At 44.3% G+C, this 23,599-nt stretch overlaps 1 protein-coding gene across 5 annotated transcripts in view; it reads right to left on the bottom strand.

Moving 5' to 3' along the window:
- The window catches only part of LOC117503794 (NACHT, LRR and PYD domains-containing protein 3-like), a 354,710-nt gene that overhangs the window by 13,101 nt on the left and 318,010 nt on the right, over positions 1–23,599 (bottom strand). For all 5 annotated transcript variants that reach the window (XM_034163046.1, XM_034163047.1, XM_034163048.1 and 2 more), the window contains one exon: positions 21,954–22,127. In XM_034163046.1, coding sequence (XP_034018937.1) covers positions 21,954–22,127 — 174 coding nt within the window. The remainder of the gene's footprint in view (positions 1–21,953; positions 22,128–23,599) is intronic.

Raw genomic sequence — 23,599 nt, 5'->3', positions numbered from 1 at the left:
ATGTCCTCTAGCTCGAGTGCCCGGCTGCAGGTAAAGAAGGAGGCCGATGAATGCGCAATAGACATTCCAGAAAACACCGTGATTGCCTCGGAGTGCTGGAGTTCACAGCGGCTGGACAGCACTGTTACCCACCGTCGGGACGCCATGCAGCCCACTCTTGAATGCAGCGCGGGACCTGAGACTAACAAAGATGGCGGTGCCCAGCAGCTCTTTGTCACCCGCTCCACGACACCGCTGTTCTCCGGCAGAGGGAGCTGGGAAGCTTACCGGGCACAGTTCGAACTGTTAGCAGCCACTGCGGGCTGGTCTGAGAAGATTAAAGCCGTGCAGCTGGCACTTTCATTGACAGAGGAAGCTGCAGACTGCCTCCTGCTCCTGACCCCAGAGGAGAGAGGGGACTACTCTATGTTGGTCGGAGCTCTGCAGAGACGCTTTGGACTTTTTAATCTGAAAGACTCCCTGCGGTGTGAGTTTAAACACCGTGTCAGGCGGCCGGATGAGCCCCTGCGATCCCTGGCACATGAGATTGAGAGCTTGGGCAGACGCGCATATGAAGGAATGCCAAGCACAATCCTGAATGAGCTAGTCTGTGACCAGTTCATCCATGCCCTGACACCTGTGGAGCTGCGCTTACACGTACAGCTCGCCCACCCGTGACACTAGCTGAGGCGCTTGAACTGGCCCTAGAGAGGGAGGTCGCCACCCTGTGCCATAAAGCCGTCAACACCTACACCAGTGATGGCTACCACTGTGAAAGAGCTGCCAGAACAGAGACCGGTGTGGGTAGAGGAGCTGGTAACGTGCTGTGAAAAATCTGTCAGTGGGACCTAGTGTGAGCGGAGTGCAACACAACCTGCCTGCTGTCTGTTGGGGGTGTGGCAAGCCAGGACACATGCTCCGTCGCTATCCAGAAACTAAAGGTCAGCAGGGAAACGGGAAAGGATCCGTGTAGCCCGGATGACACGGACCCCGTCAACCATTCACCGGGATCCGCATGCTGATGCGGTAGAGACTGTGGGCTGGACAGAGGTGGGTGACCGCTGCCATGTTCCTGTGCTGATTGGAAATGTTTCCTGCCCAGCCCTCGTGGATACGGGATCTACTGCCACATTGGTGAGACCTGATGTCGTCCCAGAAGGGTCCGTTCTAGAGCCGACGTCAGTAAGGCTGCGGACAGTGACTGGTCAGACGGCTGAAATGAAGGGCAGAGGAACGTTTGTTTTCACAGTAGGGAGTTTGGCAGTGACTTTTCGGCATGGGTGGCTGAGGTGAAAGACCCATGTGTCTTGGGCCTGGACTTTCTCAGAAGCACAGGGTGTGTAGTGGACCTCGGGGCAGGTATGCTCATCTTGCCGGGAGGGTAGACTACCCCACTAATCCCGCACTACAATCAGGTTCTCCCGGCGGCACCCACCTCTAGCTAGCCACTCCTCATCTGGATGAGATCCAGCCCAGCCCGTCCACACCACTCACCCCAGCTGTGCTGTCTGCAGATGTTTTAGCTCCGCTGCTTGCCCCAGTGGATCGCGGGGAGGCCATCCGGGGTATCTGGCAAGGAAGCTGCGTTGGTCTGGATGAACGGCAGCAGGTAGAACTGTGGCGGGTTCTGTGGGAATTTAAGGACATTTTTGCACTCAGTGACAATGAAGTGGGCCTCACACACCTGGCGGAGCACAACATTGACACTGGGGATGCACAGCCCATCAAAGTGCGACCCCGTCGCTTGCCTATGATTCGACAGGAGGCTGCTGATCGTGAGGTTCAAGCCATGCTGGAGGCGGGCATAATCGAGCCCTCAGACAGCCCATGGTCTTCGGCTGTGGTCATGGTCCCTAAAAAGAATAGCTCAAGGTGGAGGTTTTGCGTGGATTATAGGCCCCTAAACAAGGTGACAAAAAAAGACTGTTACCCCCTTCCCCGAGTTGATGAGACCCTGGATTTGGTGTCCGGCTCCTCATGGTTCTCTTCACTGGACCTGCGCAGTGGGTATTGGCAGGTGCCCATCACCCAGGAATCCAGGCCAAAGACAGCATTCAGCACCACCAGGGGACATTGGCAGTTCAAGGTTCTCAGCTTTTGACTGTGTAACGCGCCTGGGACATTCGAGAGGCTTATGGACAATGTTCTGGCCAAGGTTCCTCGACAGGAGTGCTTAGTGTACCTGGACGATGTCCTCGTCCATGGGAGGTCCTTCGAGGCTGCGCTGGACTCCCTGAGGCTGGTGCTGGGAAGGATTGCTGCTGCCGGGTTGAAGTTGCACCCGGAGAAGTGTCACTTTATGCAGCGGGAGGTGGAGTTCCTTGGCCACAAAGTGAGCAGCGAAGGCATCAGCACGCTCCAGGTGAAAATTCAGGCTATCTGGGACTGGCCAGCCCCAGATAACCAGAAGCAGCTCAAGAGTTTTCTCGGGCTGGCCTCTTACTATCGGAGGTTCGTGAAGGGTTTTTCCTGCATTGGAGCCCCTCTTTTCCGTCACCAAACTGCCAAGAGGCATTTTCTACCCTTAAGCAAGCTCTCACAAATGCCCCTGTTCTCATCACACCGGATCCCACTTTGCCATTCTTGCTGGATACGGATGCCAGTGATGTGGGAATGGGAGCAGTATTGGCGCAGGTGGGTCCTGAAGGGGAGCGGGTGGTGGCATATTTCAGCCGTGTTTTCAATAATAGTGAGAGACGCTATTGTGTGAACAGACGTGAGCTTCTTGCTGTTGTTTTGGCTGCCCGGCACTTCAAGTATTATTTATGTGGCGTGCCCTTCACAATCAGGACTGATCATGCAGCCCTTCAGTGGCTGGTATCTTTCAGGGAGCCGGAAGGCCAGGTTGCAAGGTGGCTGGAGGAGTTGCAGTCTTTTCACTTCAGTGTCGTGCATCGACCAGGGGCCCAGCACGCCAATGCTGATGCCTGTCCCGGCGTCCATGTGCAAGTGGACGGTTGCAGCTACTGCGACCGCAGGGATGCCAGGGAAATGGAACTCAGGGGGGTGGGGTTGGCTGCTGAACAAACATGCTGCTCTCTAGAGGTTGTTGGGGCTGCGGATTGGGCCTCTCAGCAGGAAAACGACAAAGAGTTGAAATGTGTGCGGCAGTGGGTCCAAAGCGGGGTCAGACCATCCTGGGAGGGGGTGATGGGCCGGTCGGGGACTGTTAAGGGCCTGTGGAGTAAGTTTAGCATGTTACGCATGCTAGATGGGGTACTCCAGCGAGCATGGAAGGAGCCTGCCACAGGGGAAGAGAGATGGCAGGTAGTGGTCCCCAGAACCCTTAGACAGATAGTGCTGAAGGCGTGCCATGGGGGCACAGGCTCAGGACACTTCGGGAGTACTAAGACCCTCCGTCGGCTGCACCAGGGGTTCTACTGGGGTCAGCATCGCCGTGATGTCGAGGATTTCTGTCGGCGCTGCGATGATTGTGCAGCCTATAAGGACCCCTTGATCAGTCCCGGGCCCCCTCTACAGCAGCAAGCAGTTGGGGAGCCCATGGAGAGGGTAGCGGTGGACATCATGGGCCCCTTTCCAGTGTCTGACAGAGGAAATAAGTATGTGCTCTGTGCGATGGACTACTTTACAAAATGGCCAGAAGCTTATGCTCTGCCGGATCAAGAAGCAGAAACAGTGGCAGACGCCCTGTTGGAGGGCATGTTCAGCCGGTTTGGAACACCTGACATAATCCACAGTGACCAGGGCCGGAACTTCGAGTCCAAGGTTTTCACAGCTTTGTGTGACCGGGTTGAATGTGCAGAAAACACGCACCACACCATTACATCCACAGAGTGACGGGTTAGTGGAGCGTTTTAACCGCACAATGCAGCAGCAGCTAGCAATCCTTACTGCCACCCACCAGCACGACTGGGACAGACACATTCCCCTGGTTTTGATGGCCTACCGCTCTGCTGTCCAGAGCTCTACAAACTGTACCCCTGCCATGCTGATGCTGGCTAGGAAATCCGGACACCAGCTGAGCTGGTTTTTGGGCGGCCACCAGACACAACACGGGACCCACCAGGGCCGGAGTATGCAAGAAAGCTGCAAGATCGTCTCAAGATAGCCCACACGTTTGCCAGGGACCAGCTGGAGAAGGCTGGCATGAGACAAAAGAGGAATTACGATTTGAGGAGCAAGGGCAGAAGTTTTACGGCCAGTGAACTGGTTTGGGTCTATTCGCCCAAACGTAAGAAGGGGCGTTGTCCAAAACTGGACAGTCACTGGGTTGGCCCATGCAGGGTGCTAGAGCGTGTCGGGGAGGTGGTTTATAGGGTTCAGGTGCCCCCAAAGGGCAGGAAAGTAGCCCTCCACCGGGATAGATTGGCACCCTATAGGGGAGGGGCTCTCCCTTCATTTGAACAAAGTTCTGCCCCACTCTGTAGCCCAGAACGCTCAGCAGGACCAGATTCCCCAGTCCCATTTCCAGTGACATCCACTATGTCTCTGCTGCCATCTGGGAATGAGCGTGGGCCAGCCCCACGCAGGCCACAAAGACAGAGACGGAGACCTCCACGGTTTGGGGATTATTTGTTGACCCCTCGAGGGCGAGGGGCTTCATAAAGGGGGGGGCAGTGTAATGATCATAGTTCTAATGTTCACGTTGTCACGCAAGGGTTAACTGTTCTCGAGTTGGGAGGGGGAGTGAGGGTGTGGTGAGGAGGAAGAGAAAAAAGAGAAAAAAGAAGGTGTCGTCAGCGTGAGTTGTGGCTGCAACAGCAACTCTGTTGTCTTTGGTGTGTTAAAAATAAAAGCTCTGAAAGAGAACCATGGTCCTTGGCTAACTCACTGCAGCGAGGATATTACAATATGATAAATATGCACATAGTTGACTCGTGGGGGGTGAAGAAAGCATGATATAGCTCCTTTAACTAAATGTACTGTTCGACAGCCCTGGCTGTCACCTTTCTGTTACCTGATTGGCACAGAAAGTTACTTCATATTAAAAAGCCAGTTATTTGACAAACAGTCCTTGACTTTTTCTTTCACAGACAAGCCTGAAAAATACAAATACATCAGCGATCATTAGCATTTGTGTGCAGAAAGACTTACAGTCATTAATAATTTTATGTTGTCTTGCTAACTGGGATGTTAAACACATGCAACATGTCCTTTAAATATTGACAGATGCCAGTGTTGTGAAAGTGTAGTGACACGGACCCACAACAGGGGGCGCAAATGAACGGTCAATAGATGAGCCAAAAAGTAACAATTTAATGTTGTGAAATGTGCACAATGAAATACAGACAATCTCAGAATATAATTACAGTCAAATTACAAAGGTGACGTGTGGGCAAGGCTCGAGGATAGAAGACCGTCTGTCCTGAGAAGAGCCGGAACCACACGATTTCCGCCGCCACCGAACCTGGTGAATACTGGAGCCGCCAAGTCCCGAATTCACCGTGATCACCGTCCCCGACTGTCGGATCTGGTACTGCTGGCGAGAACAAAGACAGTCAAGGTGGGTGTGTGTACACCCAGTAACAATAACGTGGGAATGCCACCTCCACCTCTCACTCAATATCTTGCTGAGTACCGCAGTGATTCCTCAGGGGAAAAGAGTGCCGTCCAGCACTCAATCAGCTCCCGCAGACAGAGGATAACAGGTACTCCTGCAAAGACTCACAATATACAGATTGATGTGTAAAACACAAACGGCTGAGTATATTACCTCCAAAGAAGTATGATATCTCGGCGATGAGGTGGAGATGATGTCTGGGTTTTATGGAGTGAGATGATGAAGAATGAGTGACAGCTGTCAGGAAATAATGAGTAACAGCTGTCACTCCCGGCTGTGTCCGTGGCGGCAGCGCCCTCTCGTGCCTGAAGCCCGCACTTCAGGCAGGGCGCCCTCTGGTGGTGGGCCAGCAGTACCTCCTCTTCTGGCGGCCCACACAACAAACAGAGTATTAACATTTTTAAATGTATTTTTTGCCAAGGTGGATCATGGGATTTATTTACATCACAGAAAGAGTTGACTGATGGCTGTGATAGATGCCGAGTTGAATAAATGAGGTGCTGTGATTTTCAACTTTGTGGTGCAAAGAGCCCGACATCCTCTGGTTCATTGCAGCTGAAGATGCAGCTAGAGCAGAAAAACCACAGAGGGACTTGCTTAAAACACTACATTCTTCAGCCAGGACAAGGAATTTGTATTTTTAGATGTTGTTTTCCAAAATCACAATGCTTATGTTGACAAATGTTTCATCAGGCTGTGATGATGAATCTGACTCAAACAAACAGGTAAGATTAAGACTTTATATTACTGTTTGTGATTGGTCTGTTGCATGAGGACTGCACCTTTCAGCCATCAATGGATGTATTTCGATTTATGATTTAACTGCAAGAAACGTCTGTCAATTGCATAACTTACCTGCAACTTATGTCCTGCAAATGCAGAACGTATGAGACATGGAATATGGCATATTTCCGTAATATTGTGCATGCCCGCAGTGGCGGTTCTACACTGAATTATTTCGGGACCCCCCTTCCGAGCTCACCCCCCCCAATAAACGTAAAACATTTTGCACAAATGGCCATTTTTCCTTACTTTGTTATTATTATAAATATTTTAGAAGTGCCCTTGAAATTGCAATTGAAATTGACATCAAAAGACTGCAGGCTACAATATAACTCTTATACAAAACATTCATGAATTGCAAATTTGAATGTCTGTCATTAGATACTTTATTAATCTGTCTTTTAGGGAGGATCAATTAGCTCTTTTATTAAGGTGCATATTTATCTCAATATTTAGCTTGATGTTTGTAAAACCACCTAAAACATTTCTGCATTTTAAAAGGTGAAAAGTGGTCTCACCATTTTCTTACATATTATATCTGTTGTCAACCATCAGTCATATTGACTATGGTGTAGCAACAGAAGGATCATCTTGTTTGACTATGTGGATCAATTGTGTAAGTCCCTGTTGTAAATGATCTAATAATTGATCAACATATTGATTTATTCGCCTAACAGAAACCTGGTTACAGCAGGATGAATATGTTAGTTTAAATGAGTCAACACCCCCGAGTCACACTAACTGTCAGAATGCTCGTAGCACGGGCCGGGGGCGGTGGATTAGCAGCAATCTCCATTCCAGCTTATTAATTAATCAAAAACCCAGACAGAGCTTTAATTCATTTGAAAGCTTGTCTCTTAGTCTTGTCCATCCAAATTGGAAGTCCAAAAACCAGTTTTATTTGTTATTATCTATCGTCCACCCTGGTCGTTACTGTGAGTTTCTCTGTGAATTTTCAGACCTTTTGTCTGACTTAGTGCTTAGCTCAGATAAGATAATTATAGTGGGCGATTTTAACATCCACACAGATGCTGAGAATGACAGCCTCAACACTGCATTTAATCTATTATTAGACTCTATTGGCTTTGCTCAAAAGTAAATGAGTCACCCACCACTTTAATCATATCTTAGATCTTGTTCTGACTTATGGTATGGAAATAGAAGACTTAACAGTATTCCCTGAAAACTCCCTTCTGTCTGATCATTTTTTAATAACATTTACATTTACTCTGATGGACTACCCAGCAGTAGGGAATAAGTTTCATTACACTAGAAGTCTTTCAGAAAGCGCTGTAACTAGGTTTAAGGATATGATTCCTTCTTTATGTTCTCTAATGCCATATAACAACACAGTGCAGAGTAGCTACCTAAACTCTGTAAGGGAGATAGAGTATCTCGTCAATAGTTTTACATCCTCATTGAAGACAGCTTTGGATGCTGTGGCTCCTCTGAAAAAGAGAGCTTTAAATCAGAAGTGTCTGACTCCATGGTATAACTCTCAAACTCGTAGCTTAAAGCAGATAACCCGTAAGTTGGAGAGGAAATGGCGTCTCACTAATTTAGAAGATCTTCACTTAGCCTGGAAAAAGAGTCTGTTGCTCTATAAAAAAGCCCTCCGTAAAGCTAGGACATCTTTCTACTCATCACTAATTGAAGAAAATAAGAACAACCCCAGGTTTCTTTTCAGCACTGTAGCCAGGCTGACAAAGAGTCAGAGCTCTATTGAGCTGAGTATTCCATTAACTTTAACTAGTAATGAGTTCATGACTTTCTTTGCTAACAAAATTTTAACTATTAGAGAAAAAATTACTCATAACCATCCCAAAGACGTATCGTTATCTTTGGCTGCTTTCAGTGATGCCGGTATTTGGTTAGACTCTTTCTCTCCGATTGTTCTGTCTGAGTTATTTTCATTAGTTACTTCATCCAAACCATCAACATGTTTATTAGACCCCATTCCTACCAGGCTGCTCAAGGAAGCCCTACCATTACTTAATGCTTCGATCTTAAATATGATCAATCTATCTTTGTTAGTTGGCTATGTACCACAGGCTTTTAAGGTGGCAGTAATTAAACCATTACTTAAAAAGCCATCACTTGACCCAGCTATCTTAGCTAATTATAGGCCAATCTCCAACCTTCCTTTTCTCTCAAAAATTCTTGAAAGGGTAGTTGTAAAACAGCTAACTGATCATCTGCAGAGGAATGGTCTATTTGAAGAGTTTCAGTCAGGTTTTAGAATTCATCATAGTACAGAAACAGCATTAGTGAAGGTTACAAATGATCTTCTTATGGCCTCGGACAGTGGACTCATCTCTGTGCTTGTTCTGTTAGACCTCAGTGCTGCTTTTGATACTGTTGACCATAAAATTTTATTACAGAGATTAGAGCATGCCATAGGTATTAAAGGCACTGCGCTGCGGTGGTTTGAATCATATTTGTCTAATAGATTACAATTTGTTCATGTAAATGGGGAATCTTCTTCACAGACTAAAGTTAATTATGGAGTTCCACAAGGTTCTGTGCTAGGACCAATTTTATTCACTTTATATATGCTTCCCTTAGGCAGTATTATTAGACGGTATTGCTTAAATTTTCATTGTTACGCAGATGATACCCAGCTTTATCTATCCATGAAGCCAGACGACACACACCAATTAGCTAAACTGCAGGATTGTCTTACAGACATAAAGACATGGATGACCTCTAATTTCCTGCTTTTAAACTCAGATAAAACTGAAGTTATTGTACTTGGCCCCACAAATCTTAGAAAACATGGTGTCTAACCAGATCCTTACTGTGGATGGCATTACCCTGACCTCTAGTAATACTGTGAGAAATCTTGGAGTCATTTTTGATCAGGATATGTCATTCAAAGTGCATATTAAACAAATATGTAGGACTGCTTTTTTGCATTTACGCAATATCTCTAAAATCAGAAAGGTCTTGTCTCAGAGTGATGCTGAAAAACTAATTCATGCATTTATTTCCTCTAGGCTGGACTATTGTAATTCATTATTATCAGGTTGTCCTAAAAGTTCCCTAAAAGCCTTCAGTTAATTCAAAATGCTGCAGCTAGAGTGCTGACGGGGACTAGAAGGAGAGAGCATATCTCACCCATATTGGCCTCTCTTCATTGGCTTCCTGTTAATTCTAGAATAGAATTAAAATTCTTCTTCTTACTTATAAGGTTTTGAATAATCAGGTCCCATCTTATCTTAGGGACCTCGTAGTACCATATCACCCCAATAGAGCGCTTCGCTCTCAGACTGCAGGCTTACTTGTAGTTCCTAGGGTTTGTAAGAGTAGAATGGGAGGCAGAGCCTTCAGCTTTCAGGCTCCTCTCCTGTGGAACCAGCTCCCAATTCAGATCAGGGAGACAGACACCCTCTCTACTTTTAAGATTAGGCTTAAAACTTTCCTTTTTGCTAAAGCTTATAGTTAGGGCTGGATCAGGTGACCCTGAACCATCCCTTAGTTATGCTGCTATAGACGTAGACTGCTGGGGGGTTCCCATGATGCACTGTTTCTTTCTCTTTTTGCTCTGTATGCACCACTCTGCATTTAATCATTAGTGATCGATCTCTGCTCCCCTCCACAGCATGTCTTTTTCCTGGTTCTCTCCCTCAGCCCCAACCAGTCCCAGCAGAAGACTGCCCCTCCCTGAGCCTGGTTCTGCTGGAGGTTTCTTCCTGTTAAAAGGGAGTTTTTCCTTCCCACTGTAGCCAAGTGCTTGCTCACAGGGGGTCGTTTTTGACCGTTGGGGTTTTACATCATTATTGTATGGCCTTGCCTTACAATATAAAGCGCCTTGGGGCAACTGTTTGTTGTGATTTGGCGCTATATAAAAAAAAAATTGATTGATTGATTGATTTGTTCCTGAATCTTTTTTTTTTTTCTGTTTGTAAGTGACTATTATCTGATCTCACAGCCGTCACATCACCAGTAATGACATAGAAAGCAGAATGAACTCAACTGAATCTGATCTCTGATCACAAACACAAAGGAAGGTAACAGGAAAAACACATAAATTAAACTTGAGATGTTCAGACGGCTTATAAAACAGTAAGGAATTCAAATCTCACATAAAATCATTTGATTTGGCACATTCACACTCTGCTATATTCACTAACTCTAGTTTGGTAAACCAGCCGAACATACCTCAGTTGTTTAAATATTAAACAGAATATACTGTAAAATACAATTAATTGTATATGTTAAACAACCAGGTTATGTGGTGAGGGTTAAAAAATTACATTAAGTACATATATACTGAAATTTGTTCAAGTGTACACTACATCACACAGGCACACAAAAAACAAAGGTGAGATTCAAGTCACTTCAGCTCGTAATGTGAACGCAGCTCAATTTCTAAACCCTCAATATAATACTAGATGATTTCAGTCCTGTTTACTTTCCAACAGGTGCTCTTTTGTTGTGGGTTTGGTTAAAATACCAACAAGAAAAAATAACAAAAACACTCTGTTAAAGAAAAACATATCGAAAGCCTTTAATTAAACATGACAAACTAATTAAAAACACGGACCGAAACACTGCAAAGATGTTAGCACAAAACCAGGAAGGAAAGAAAGGTTTAAAAAGGCACCCATGGGTGTTAGAGGGGTGGAGCTTTACTAGTGTGTCACAGGTCACATGACTGACAAGAGGATCAGCAAATAGGTATAGAGAAACTAAAAACACACCGAACAACAGAACATTTTAAAGTTCAGAGTTTATAAAGAGACACACAAGGAAGAAAGAAAGAAAGAAAAAACTATTTAAAATACACATCAATGTGAGTCCACAAATCACAAAAACAGACAAACGTCACATTCGACTTTCAGTCCAGGAAAAGTTGTGACCTTAAGTCTACTGATCCAAAACATTTCTCAGAGGATTTTAAATTGGTCTCCTCCTCCAGGAGGTTTTAGGATCACCTCTATAACCATCACTTTGAGAGAAGAAGGAGAAGAGTGTCCCACCTGTTCTTTAGTTCTGGTTCAGACGACATACAGTAGAGTTCAGAATAATAGTCGTGCTATGTGACTAAAAAGATTAATCCAGGTTTTGAGTATATTTATTATTGTTACATGGGAAACAAGGTACAGACGGTTGTTCCTCAGTTCCGGATAACTTTTTTTTAAGTCCCGCTATACGGAGCCATAATGCAACTGAATATCCTTTATTGTGTATTGTTGTATTGGGTATTTGGATGTTATCTAGCTGAAAAAGTCTGGGTGGAGTAGCCCTTCTACTTAAAGTGTGAAGCCACATTATGTGTGGTGCAAATATTTGCCAGAAATGGATCACTTTGCCCGATTCTGGATCACAACACTCTGTGTCACTTTGGGTTCATTCCTGGCATCTGGCTGGAGCCCTTCTAATGCAGAATGATACACACTGTGCCCGAGAATGTGTTTTGAACACAAAATGATAGAAATTCTACTTATTAAATGAGAATTTACTTAGTTTCAAAAGGCGCCGTTATACGTTTTTACGAGCAAAAAATGAAGTGTGGAGGTAAGATTTCTCCAGAATTAAAAAGTAAAGGCCCCCACATTCATGCCCAATTGTGATGTTGAGATGACCCCCAAAGTCCACAAGGCTCACAACTACAGACACGAGGCTGCTGCTTCAGTGATCTACAACTGGCAAATGTTCGCATCGGAGATAAATGTGCGCAGCAATTAAACAGCAAGACATGACACACTAACATTTTCTACCCAAGTAAGTAAGTATTTTCCCACTCTAGAACCAAAAACACTGAATGGTTAACTCACCTTTGCTACGTTTTAGAGATTGTTACTTTAAAACTTGCAGGAATGAGTGTCAGAAAACGCGTGCACACCGGAGACACCGGGATGTTTTGATTCCTCTGCTGATCAGAAGGATGGCTGGATCCGGTCGAGCTTGTGGTCATTTGTAGACAAAACATCAGTCTTTCCATTGGTACCAAGTATTAGCTTATTTGTGCTGATTACGAGAAACAGCGGCGCAAAAACTACAGCAGTGATCCGGAACTGGGCAAGTGACTGTACCAGTAGATTCTCACAAACCCAACAAGACCAAGGATTCATGATATGCACACTCTTAAGGCTATGAAATTGGGCTATTAGTAAAAAAAAAGTAGAAAAGGGGGTGTTCACAATAATAGTAGTGTGGCATTCAGTCAGTGAGTTCATCAATTTTGTGGAACAAACAGATGTGAATCAGGTGTCCCCTATGTAAGGATGAAGCCAGCACCTGTTGAACATGCTTTTCTCTTTGAAAGCCTGGGGAAAATGGGACGTTCAAGACATTGTTCAGAAGAACAGCATAGTTTGATTAAAAGGTTGATTGGAGAGGAGAAAACTTATACGCAGGTGCAAAAAAAATTATAGGCTGTTCATCTACAATGATCTCCAATGCTTTAAAATGGACAAAAAAAACGAGACGCGTGGAAGAAAATGGAAAACAACCATCAAAATGGATAGAAGAATAACTAGAATGGCAAAGGCTCACCCATTGATCAGCTCCAGGATGATCAAAGACAGTCTGGAGTTAACTGTAAGTGCTGTGACAGTTAGAAGACGCCTGTGTGAAACTAATTTATTTGCAAGAATCCCCCGCAAAGTCCCTCTGTTAAATAAAAGACATGTTCAGAAGAGGTTACAATTTGCCATAGAACACATCAACTGGCCTAAAGAGAAATGGAGGTATATTTTGTGGATTGATGAGAGTAAAATTTTGGATCCAAGGGCCGCAGACAGTTTGTGAGACGACCCCCAAACTCTGAATTCAAGCCACAGTTCACAGTGAAGACAGTGAAGCATGGTGGTGCAAGCATCATGATATGGGCATGTTTCTCCTACTATGGTGTTGGGCCTATATATCACATACCAGGTATCATGGATCAGTTTGGATATGTCAAAATACTTGAAGAGGTCATGTTGCCTTATGCTGAAGAGGACATACCCTTGAAATGGGTGTTTCAACAAGACAATGACCCCAAGCACACTAGTAAACCAGTAAAATCTTGGTTCCAAAACAATAAAATTAATGCCTCGCAGATGTGAAGAAATCATGAAAAACTGTTGTTATACAATTAAATACTAGTTTAGTGATTCACAGGATTGCTAAAAAAGCAGTTTGAAGGGTCAACAGCAGATGCTCCTATTATTGTGAACACCCCCTTTTCTACTTTTTTTACTAATAGCCCAATTTCATAGCCTTAAGAGTGTGCATATCATGAAAACTTGGTCTTGTTGGATTTGTGAGAATCTACTGAATCTACTGGTACCTTGTTCCCCATGTAACAATAAGAAATATACTCAAAACATGGATTAATCTTTTTAGTCACATAGCACTACTATTATTCTGAACACTACTGTATCTGAGTGTTGATGTGAAACTGAATCTGATGAAACAGTTTAGAATTCAGAGAAACATTTTGAAACATTTGAAGCAGAAACTAAATCCTGACCTGAGAGTGTCCAGGTGACAGTGTGGACTCTCCAGTCCAGCAGACAGCAGCTTCACTCCTGAATCCTGCAGCTGGTTGTTACTCAGGTCCAGTTCTGTTAACTGTAATAAATCACCTGGGTTTTGTCACTGATCCATCTGAGTCTGCCTTTGCATTTGGGGTTCGAAACCTCCCGTTCCTGGTCCCATTTGTTTCTACATTTACTTGTCATTTTTAACAAGCAATACTGTGTGTGTGTGTGTGTGTGTGTGTGTGTGTGTGTGTGTGTGTGTGTGTGTGTGTGTATATATTTCAGTGCATTTGCATACAAAATGCTGTTCTTACCAAAGTACAATGTTCATCCATTTTGCTCTTCACCCTGAGTGTTGTCTGATCAAATTAAGAACCTTTTCCATGTCAAAAAAAAATAAATAAAATAAAATAAAAAAATTTATAAGTGTTTTTCCAAAACAACTTTTTGTTTCCAACTTTGAAAACAGTTTTCTACCACAAGATGGTGAGCAGCACATTGCAGGTGCTACAAGATGAAGTGTGACAAATGAGACACACCACAGGACAAAAAACACCAAGTGACAAGTTCTGGCACCTTCTGAAAACAAACTCAACAATGGTGTGACTGTGTGCTTGTTGTGCTGCTAAATAAAATCTTTGCTTTTATCTTCACAGTCATCATCACGTTAAAAGGTTCAGCTGAAAGCAGACTCATTCTGTTGTTTCATAAATGGCAGATAATAACCCAAATAGATATTTCATGGCTGATAACCTACAATCATCTCCACCACTATTTTCATTTTGTTGGGGTGCATGTGTATTGTGCACACCATTCATCCCACCGATCCTAAAGAGCAATTAATGTAAGTCATGATTTCTGTTGTTTCAAGAGTGTCAGAAAATCAGCAGTGAAATAAAGTTTTGCCTTCATAACAACACACATTCCTGTTTTATTCTGATACAACTGTGTCAGACAAATACAAAGTACAATGATGCAGTGTGCTGCACTGCATCATTGTACTTTGTATTTGATGTCTTTATGTGCACCTCATCATGATGAGGTGCACAGATTACATCCCCTCATGTGTTAAATACGGTGAGCAGAAGCTTTTTCAATGTGACCAAAGTAATCTACGGCCCCTGCACCAAAGGACAAGGACCTCTTCAAAGCCAGGAAGGCCTGAACCTGCTGAAGACCAGAGATAACATCAGTGCTCAATGGAAAGAATGTTTTGAGGATCTCTTGAACATCAACCCAATCGTGGAGGAGGAAGTGATCAGTCATTTACCAACAGAAGACATTGTTGAATTTAGGCAAACCCCAACTCCTGAAGAAATTCTTCATGCCCTTAAAAGCATGAGGTGTGAAAGAAGTCCCTTTCTCCAACTTCACCAACTCATTGTCAAAAACTGTACTCAAGAATAAATACTCATCTGAATCTGATGAACCAGTTTAGAATTCAGAGAAACATTTGAAGCAGAAACTAAATCCTGACCTGAGTGTCCAGGTGACAGTGTGGACTCTCCAGTCCAGCAGACAGCAGCTTCACTCCTGAATCCTTCAGCTGGTTGTTACTCAGGTCCAGTTCTGTCAGACTGGAGGACTGAGAGCTGAGAACTGAAGACAGAACTTCACAGCTTCTCTCTGACAGATTACAGACAGACAACCTGCAGAGAAAATAATCAACAAGAAAAAGATTTGTGTCGTCATGTAAAGGTTCAGTTTGTTCTCCACCTCAGACAGGATTCATAAACCAGCTGTGGAACACTGTAGAGCAGGTAGCTGAGTGGATAAGGAGCTGGACTGTCAATATGTAAACCTGCATTTGAGTCCCACTCACTTTATCTGTCTGTGTCCTTGGACAAGACATAATCTTTCAAGGGGAGGTGATGGTTAAGTGGTTAAGTGTTGGGCTTGAGACCAGGGGATCCCTGGTTCAAATCCCACAAAGGGGCCTTGGGCAAAATCCTTAATCCCCTAGTTGCTCCTGGTGTGTACTTAGTGCCTTGTATGGCAGCACTCTGACATCGGGGTGAATGTGAGGCATTATTGTAAAGTGCTTTGAGCGTCTGATGCAGATGGTAAAGCACTATATAAATTCAGTCCATTTACCATTTTGTCTCAGTCCACCCAGCTGTAAATGGGTTCTGGCCCTGGCTGGGGAAGTAACTGACGTCCCGTCCACAGGGAGCTGTCGACTCTTATCCACTAGACATTATGGAATCCAGAGATAAGCACCGACACAAACAGATCTCAGGACCAATGTAGGACTTACTCCTTTAGAACACTGAGTCAAATCTGAAAGTGTTTGTTTCTGTAGTTGTTCCGCCCGACTGGGGGTCTTTTAAGGATTGTTATGTTCGTGTTCCTTTCTAGTCTGTTGCATGTTTAATTTCACCCTCTAGTCATCTGCCTCGTGTGTATTGATTAGATCTGTTCCTCCTCTGAGTCCTCTCTGTTTATCTGGTTTTCTTCCTGTTGCACTTTTTACTTTCTGTGACTATTGTGCCTGTGTGTGGATGGATGAAGTACTGTGCACTTGCTTGTGTGTTTTCCACCCTGTGCACCCGTTGTCCTCCTCCCGCTTCGCCTTCATCCTCTTCACTTCATCTCTTGTGTCTCACGCTTTCTGATTTTCCCCTCTGACAAGTATTGTGTTCTCTTTTACCTTTTTGAATCCTGATTCTCTCACAGTTTTCTTAATTCCACTTGGAAGCTTTTGTTAGTTCTCACTTTAAAGAGGATATGACACCTAAAAAATGAGCTAAAACTGATATAAATATCAAAATATACATACAGTATAGTAAGTTCAAAGTGCTTTTAATTATTATCACTGAGAAATAAAGTTTGTACAGTTTCTCAAAAGTGTGTTTGTTGGAAAGCGCACTGGTAGCGTTCCATCAGCGGTCACGTGATGCCGTGACGTCACAGAATGTAGAGTCCCGTCTTTGTTAGATTAACAACAGGAACAGATGGACCTCAGACTCTGACGAGATCAAGAACTTTTCTGACTCCTCTTCAAGTGTGGATTACTTCTGACTCGGATCTTGAGGATGTCGCAGCAGTGATTAGACCCTACATATTGGAGCCGTATCTTTCGGACGAACATTCAAACCAGGAGTATTCTGGCAGCGAAAATAATGCTGACAGTGTTCATGCCGGAGCCAAAGCAGAGGCAAGAGACGTGCCAATTCCGATGGATTTTGAAAGGCTGCAGAATATTGAATGGTAAGGGAGGCTTTGATTTTTGTTGCTGCTGTTTATAACACTCTAATTACTCTAATTACGTCATGTTTACATGCCGCCGCCGTGTTGCCACCTTCGTGTTTACATGCCGTCGTCGTGTTTTCATGCCGCCGCCGTCGTGTTTACATGCCGCCGTCGTGTTTTCATGCCGCCGTCGTGTTTTCATGCCGCTGCCGTGTTGCCGCCGCCGTGTTTTCATGCCGGCGCCGTGTTTTCATGCCGCCGTCGTGTTTACATGACGCTGCCGTGTTGCCGCTGCCGTGTTTCATGCCGCCGTTGTGTTTACATTCCGCCGTCGTGTTTTCATGCCGCCACTGTGTTTACATGCTGCAAGATTATTGTGAGCATATTATTTGGGGTTGACATTTTATGTGTTCCTGTGAGCAGTGAGAACATGGAGACGGTAGAGGAAAGTTTCTGCTGTCAGGAGCAAATGCGTGTGTGCGAGCGGCAGCCGGACATTTCGTGCATCACACAACACCGCAGCTTTTGATCAATCTGTCTGGACTTGAAAAGGCTAAAACTTTTCGTCCTTGTGTTTGTGCAATATGCTGCTACACACTGGTCAGGCATATGGTCAAACAAGTCCCTGAGAGCTGTGTTTAATCAAAGTTTCTGCCGCTAAAAAAAAAGTGTAAACAACGGCCGCCAGGCACGCGAGCTGATACGGTCTACAGCCTGTGACGTATTTTCGGCTTGGTGCTCAGCGGGAAGCTGTTAAGGGGGCGTGCACATTTTTCAGTGGCGGGACGTTCAAATGTTATATATAACGGGAGAACTGCATCCATTTTCCCAAAACGCTTAGGTTGACCGAATTATATAACCTTTGTTACATGTAATAAGACTATGTTGTCTTTAAGTGTCATATCCACTTTAACTGTAATAAATCACCTGGGTTTTGTCACTGATCTGCCTTTGCATTTGGGGTTCAAAACCTCTCATTCCTAACATCTTCCCTGTCAAACCAAATAATTAATTGTATTTGATGTTCACAGTAATGTGCTGGGAGCAATTCAATCAAACATTAATTGGTGGTTGGTTTGCGGCTGCTGCACACCATTCAAGAGCACTTTTCACATTCCTGATGTAACTCTTTGTTTCTACATTTACTTGTCGTTTTATCCAGCAATATTTCAGTGCCTGTGCGTACAAAATGCTGTTCATTCCAAAGTTTAATGACTGTTGTTTGATCAAATTAAGAACCTTTTCCATGTCAAATAATAAATAAAATTATTGCAATAACAACTGTTTACAACTTTGAAAACAGTTTTCTACCACAAGATGGCGTACAGCGCACTGCAGGTGCTACGAGATGAACTGTGACAAATGAGACACACCACAGGACAAGAAACAGAGTGACAAGTTCTGGCACCTTCTGAAAACAAACTCAATGACTGTGTGCTTGTTTGTGCTGCTAAATAAAATCTCTGCTTTTATCTTCACAGTCATCATTATGTTAAAACTTTCCTTTTTGCTAAAGCTTATAGTTAGGGCTGGATCAGGTGACCCTGAACCATCCCTTAGTTATGCTGCTATAGACTTAGACTGCTGGGGGGTTCCCATGATGCACTGTTTCTTTCTCTTTTTGCTCTGTATGCACCACTCTGCATTTAATCATTAGTGACTGATCTCTGCTGTCTTCCACAGCATGTCTTTTTCCTGGTTCTCTCCCTCAGCCCCAACCAGTCCCAGCAGAAGATTGCCCCTCCCTGAGCCTGGTTCTGCTGGAGGTTTCTTCCTGTTAAAAGGGAGTTTTTCCTTCCCACTGTCACCAAGTGCTTGCTCACAGGGGGTCGTTTTGACCATTGGGGTTTTTCCGTAATTATTGTATGGCTTTGCCTTATAATATAAAGCGCCTTGGGGCAACTGTTTGTTGTGATTTGGCGCTATATAAATAAAATTGATTTGATTTGATTTGAAAAGGTTCAGCTGAAAGCAGACTCATTCTGTTGTTTCATAAAGGACAAAGAATAATCCAAACAGATTATTTAATGGCTGATAACCTCCAATCATGCCCCCACTATTTTCATTTTGTGGGGTGCATGTGTAGTGTGCACACCATTCATCCCACCAATCCTAAACACCAATTAATGCAAGTTATGATTTCTGTTGTTTCAATAGTGTCAGAAAATCAGCAGTGCAATAAAGTATTGCTTTCATAACAACACGCATGGCTGGACTGACTATCTGGCGTACCGGGCAAATCCCGCCGGGCCCTCGCGTATTTTGGGTCCCCTCGGATCTGTCATTAAATAATATATGTATATAATTATAATTTTTATTGATTGCGTGGTAAAAAAATGACACATAGTGGCCCATTGGATACTTCTCCTGAGGCACATTGGGCTAGTCCAATGAAATTCATTGTTTCTCAAAGGCCCGCCCCTCCCTACAGGCCCCCACCTGACCAAAGTCATCACTCAAAGTTTTGGCTATTCGGTCCGAGCTCGAGTGTTGAACGGAGAGTTGTGCGCAAAATGGAGAAGCAAGAGTGGAGCTGAGAAGCGAAAGGAAAAAAGAAAACAAATTAAAAGACGACGCAGCAAAGCTCGACCTCGGGTTCAGGACGTGTAGTGGGGCCACCGGTCCGTCATTTCAAACTAGCCCGGGTCGGGACCGGCGTCAAGAGCACAGATGGTGGAGAGTGAGGACGAGGAGACGGTTGTCAGAGCGAGAGGAGCAGAGTGAGCAGGAGGAGACGGAGAGAGATGTGACCCAGCAGGAAGAGATTGAGGTTAGAATTCATCTCAACACTTGCGAGTAGCTACTAGCCAATGCAGTGTAGCTAGAGTGCTTTATGACGGTGGACACAAGCAGCTACAAACAAAAAAACCCCCACCAGAAATAGAAGCTCGATTTGTCGCTAGTCGTTTTTAACAAAGAAAATGCCGCTAAGAGGATTAGGAAAGTCTCCGGTTCAACTCAACAGAATGAAAATGCTCCCACGGATGTTTACACCAAAGGATCGCTGATTCGCTCATTTCGCTGTCAATCAAAAAGTGATTCAGCCTCAGGCAGATCATCCAATCATCATGCAGAAGCTGAGCGTCCGGGCCAGCCGAGGCCCGCCCACTGCCACATAGACGCTGAGCGATCGATGGGCGGGACAAAGCCCAGCATTTATCCAATGACTCGTCTCGTTTTGCTGCACTCTTTGCTTCGCTATTGAAGTCTGCGAGAATGAGTGAGAGGAATGCCGCGTCATTACCAGTGATAAGAAGCTGATTATGAACAAAAGTTGAGCTCATTGTACCGCATATTTAGTCAATGTATACATGGTCTATTAGAAAACTAACCGGCAGTTTTATTAAAAAAACACCTCCGTGTTGAAAACCATTTGTAAAATTCAGGCGGCTTTTGATGGCTTTCAACAAATGAGTATCTGAGAAATTGTTTAACAGCTGGGCATGTTCCAACTTGTCCGTTAAGGTTTCCAACTGAGGTGTTTTTCCTGTGGCGACCCCCCGCGGTCGGGTCCGGCCCGACATGCGACTCTGCCCGCACGTTCTTTCATTACAAAATCTCCTTTAACAGTGGAATGTCCGCATAAACTCCTCATGCCGACCTCTTCTGAAACTTCTCTGTTCTCTGACGATGACCTGGGTGAACAGAGCCTGAAATGTGGAAGTTTTCAGCTTGAAACAGCGAGATGATGCCTCCTCGGAGCGCAGATTGCCATCAGGAGTCGTGGGCCGTCCTTAAAGGGACACTAACAGACCAAAATCTCTCATCAGCCGTTAAAATTTTCACCGAAAACCAGCTGAATTTATCGAATGGTGTCCACTCAGTTGTGCCTTACAGTTTTTGAAAAAAATTTTATCAAACAAAGCAGCAGTCTCTGAGCCATTCCTAAACAATGAAAAAACGACAAGAGGGTGGGCCACTCCTCACTCAAAGACTGCCCACAGGCGAATGACGTAACTGACAGGCGTGAAAAAACTCTCGCATGCCCACGAGGGTTCAAGCATGTCTGATGTAATCACACGTGATTCAAATCCATATGGTTTTTGAAAAAAATAATAAGGTCGGTTACTTGTCTAATAGCCCTCGTATAATTATAGTTTTTATTGATTGCAACGGTAAAAATTGACACATAGTGGCCCATTGGATGCTTCTCCTGAGGCACATTGGGCTTGTCCAGTGAAATTCCTTGGTTCTCGAAGGCCCGCCCCCCGTATGCAATGAATCTAACATATCTGACCTCACCTCTGCTTTCTGTCTCCCTCAGAGCACAAATTGCTGTTCTCTTTCTTTCCTTTGCCTCTCTCTCTCTCTCTCCTCCCCCCCCCCCCCCCCCCCCCCCCGTAGGCCTTATTTGTCTTATTTGTAATTAGTATATACCATAAAAAGACATCTCTAGCAGTGTTTCTTTGTCACTTTAACATGAAATGAACATTTTGACGCTGTGCCCATCTCCCCCAAGAAGAAGGTTTTTGTGAGTAGTGAAAAAGCATTTTTTTTTATGTGGGCTCTTTAATGTAGGCTGATGCACTTATTTTCAATTGTTGAAACTGCGCAATGCAAACATGCATTCTTCTTTAGCATATGCTTCCAGACATCATATATAGGCCTATATATATATATCGTATATATAACGGCGCTGGGCCCTCAGGTGATAAAAAAGTGCCCGGGACCTTTTCAGATGCCAGTCCAGCCCTGACAACACGCCTTCCTGTTTTATTCTGACACGTGTCAGACAAATGCAAAGTACAATCGTTGCAGTACATTGGCTGTACTGCAACGATTGTACTTTACCAACAGAAGACACTGTTAAATTTAGGTAAACCTGAACTACTGAAGAAACTCTGAATGCACTTGAAAGCATGAGGTCTGAAAGACGTCCCTTTATCCAACTCCAGCTGCACTGACTCATTGTTAAAATCTGTAGTCAAGAAAAAATACTCGCATCTGAATCTGATGAAACAGTTTAGAATTCAGAGAAACATTTGAAGCAGAAACTAAATCCTGACCTGAGAGTGTCCAGGTGACCGTGTGGACTCTCCAGTCCAGCAGACAGCAGCTTCACTCCTGAATCCTGCAGCTGGTTGTTACTCAGGTCCAGTTCTGTCAGACTGGAGGACTGAGAGCTGAGAACTGAAGACAGAACTTCACAGCTTCTCTCTGACAGATTACAGACAGACAACCTGCAGAGAAAATAATCAACAAGAAAAAGATTTGTGTCATCATGCAAAGGTTCAGTTTGTTCTCCACCTCAGACAGGATTCATGAACCAGCTTTGGAACACTGAGTCAAACAAAGTGTTTTTATTCAGTTAAACCACATTGTTAAATATTAAAAGGCTACGAGTGATGTGTTGTAGGGGTGTTGCTATGAGATATTTTTTCAGTGTTCTATCAAACAAATAACTTGATAAAAAGTACTTTTTTTAATATATCTATAGTCCTGAAGTAATGGCACAATGTGTTTTGCCATCATGCAGATTTTCAAATTTAGGGTGTTCTCTCTCTTTTTTCCTGGATAATTATTTATTTTTTTCATGTCATTCCAAGTTTTGGAGCTTTCAAGGACCATAAGCTGGAGGAAGCTGCCACTTTGTTCCACCAAGAAGAAAAATCTTCTGTGATTATTTTATTAGTTATGGTCCCACCATTAACCACAGCCATCCTTCATCTCTTCAGCTTTCTGCTAGTGACAAAAATTACACTGTTAACAACATGTCATTCATAATGATCAGCTGAGGTTCCAGAGGCGGGGCTATGACATCATCATTTCAGAAAAGCTCCAGCTCCACCTCAACTGAGCCAAGAAGGACTTTATGTCCTGAGCAATACTTGTGAGGAAGGGAAAGGTGTCAGACACGTTATGTTTTTCCATCAGTCACACTGATCGATCACTGGGAGGCCAGTTAAGAGCCACACTGGTTGGTTCTGCCTCACAGAGTCAGCAGCATCACCATTTATGGGAGGAAGAAAAAGCTACAACTCCATTTGAGAGATGATGCTGGACAGAGACTCTAATGACAAAGTCTCATCAGCAGGGATCCAGGTGAAGACAGGCAGGAAATGGAAGGATGTGGAGGCAGTTGAACAGGCTGAAGCACAGAGAGCTGGTGAGGACAGTTACAGCAGGTCAGGCAGACTTTGGGAGCAGCCTGAGATCTCAGTACAACAAAGCCAGAGGAAAGGAAAGACGCCGGCCGGTGCAGGATGAAATCTGAGTTTGGGTGGAGGAAACCCACGAGAGCAGGACAGTCGGGATGCAGCAGCAAGTAGCATGGACCAAGTGATGGAGTAGAAGATCTCGTGGCCAAAACTGTCAAAGGCGGAGCCACACTGGATAAAATTCCTGATTCAATCAGTCTGTGACGTCCTCCCCAGTGTGCCACGTTGTAGTGTAGCTTCTTCTGATACATTGATTAGCTACTTAAACCAGTTATGTTCATGCTCTGTGTTTTATTGTCCATTTTTTGTGGGAGCGTTACAGCGCCACATAAAGGCCTGGAATATGTGGGTGATTCTTAGACTACGGGCACTTATTATGTCCTTTGATCATATTGTATGAAAAACAGAAAAAATGGGAAATTTCACACTTTTATAGTTATCTTTACAATGAAAGTGTGTTAAGAAATTTGTTCTAGTAGTCTATGATGACTTTT

This window comes from Thalassophryne amazonica, chromosome 22 (genome assembly GCF_902500255.1).
Source record: "Thalassophryne amazonica chromosome 22, fThaAma1.1, whole genome shotgun sequence".
In the NCBI taxonomy this organism is placed as follows: Eukaryota; Metazoa; Chordata; class Actinopteri; order Batrachoidiformes; family Batrachoididae; genus Thalassophryne; species Thalassophryne amazonica.
The sequence above is the reverse complement of the archived record's forward strand: the minus strand, read 5'-3'. Positions and strand labels throughout refer to the sequence as shown.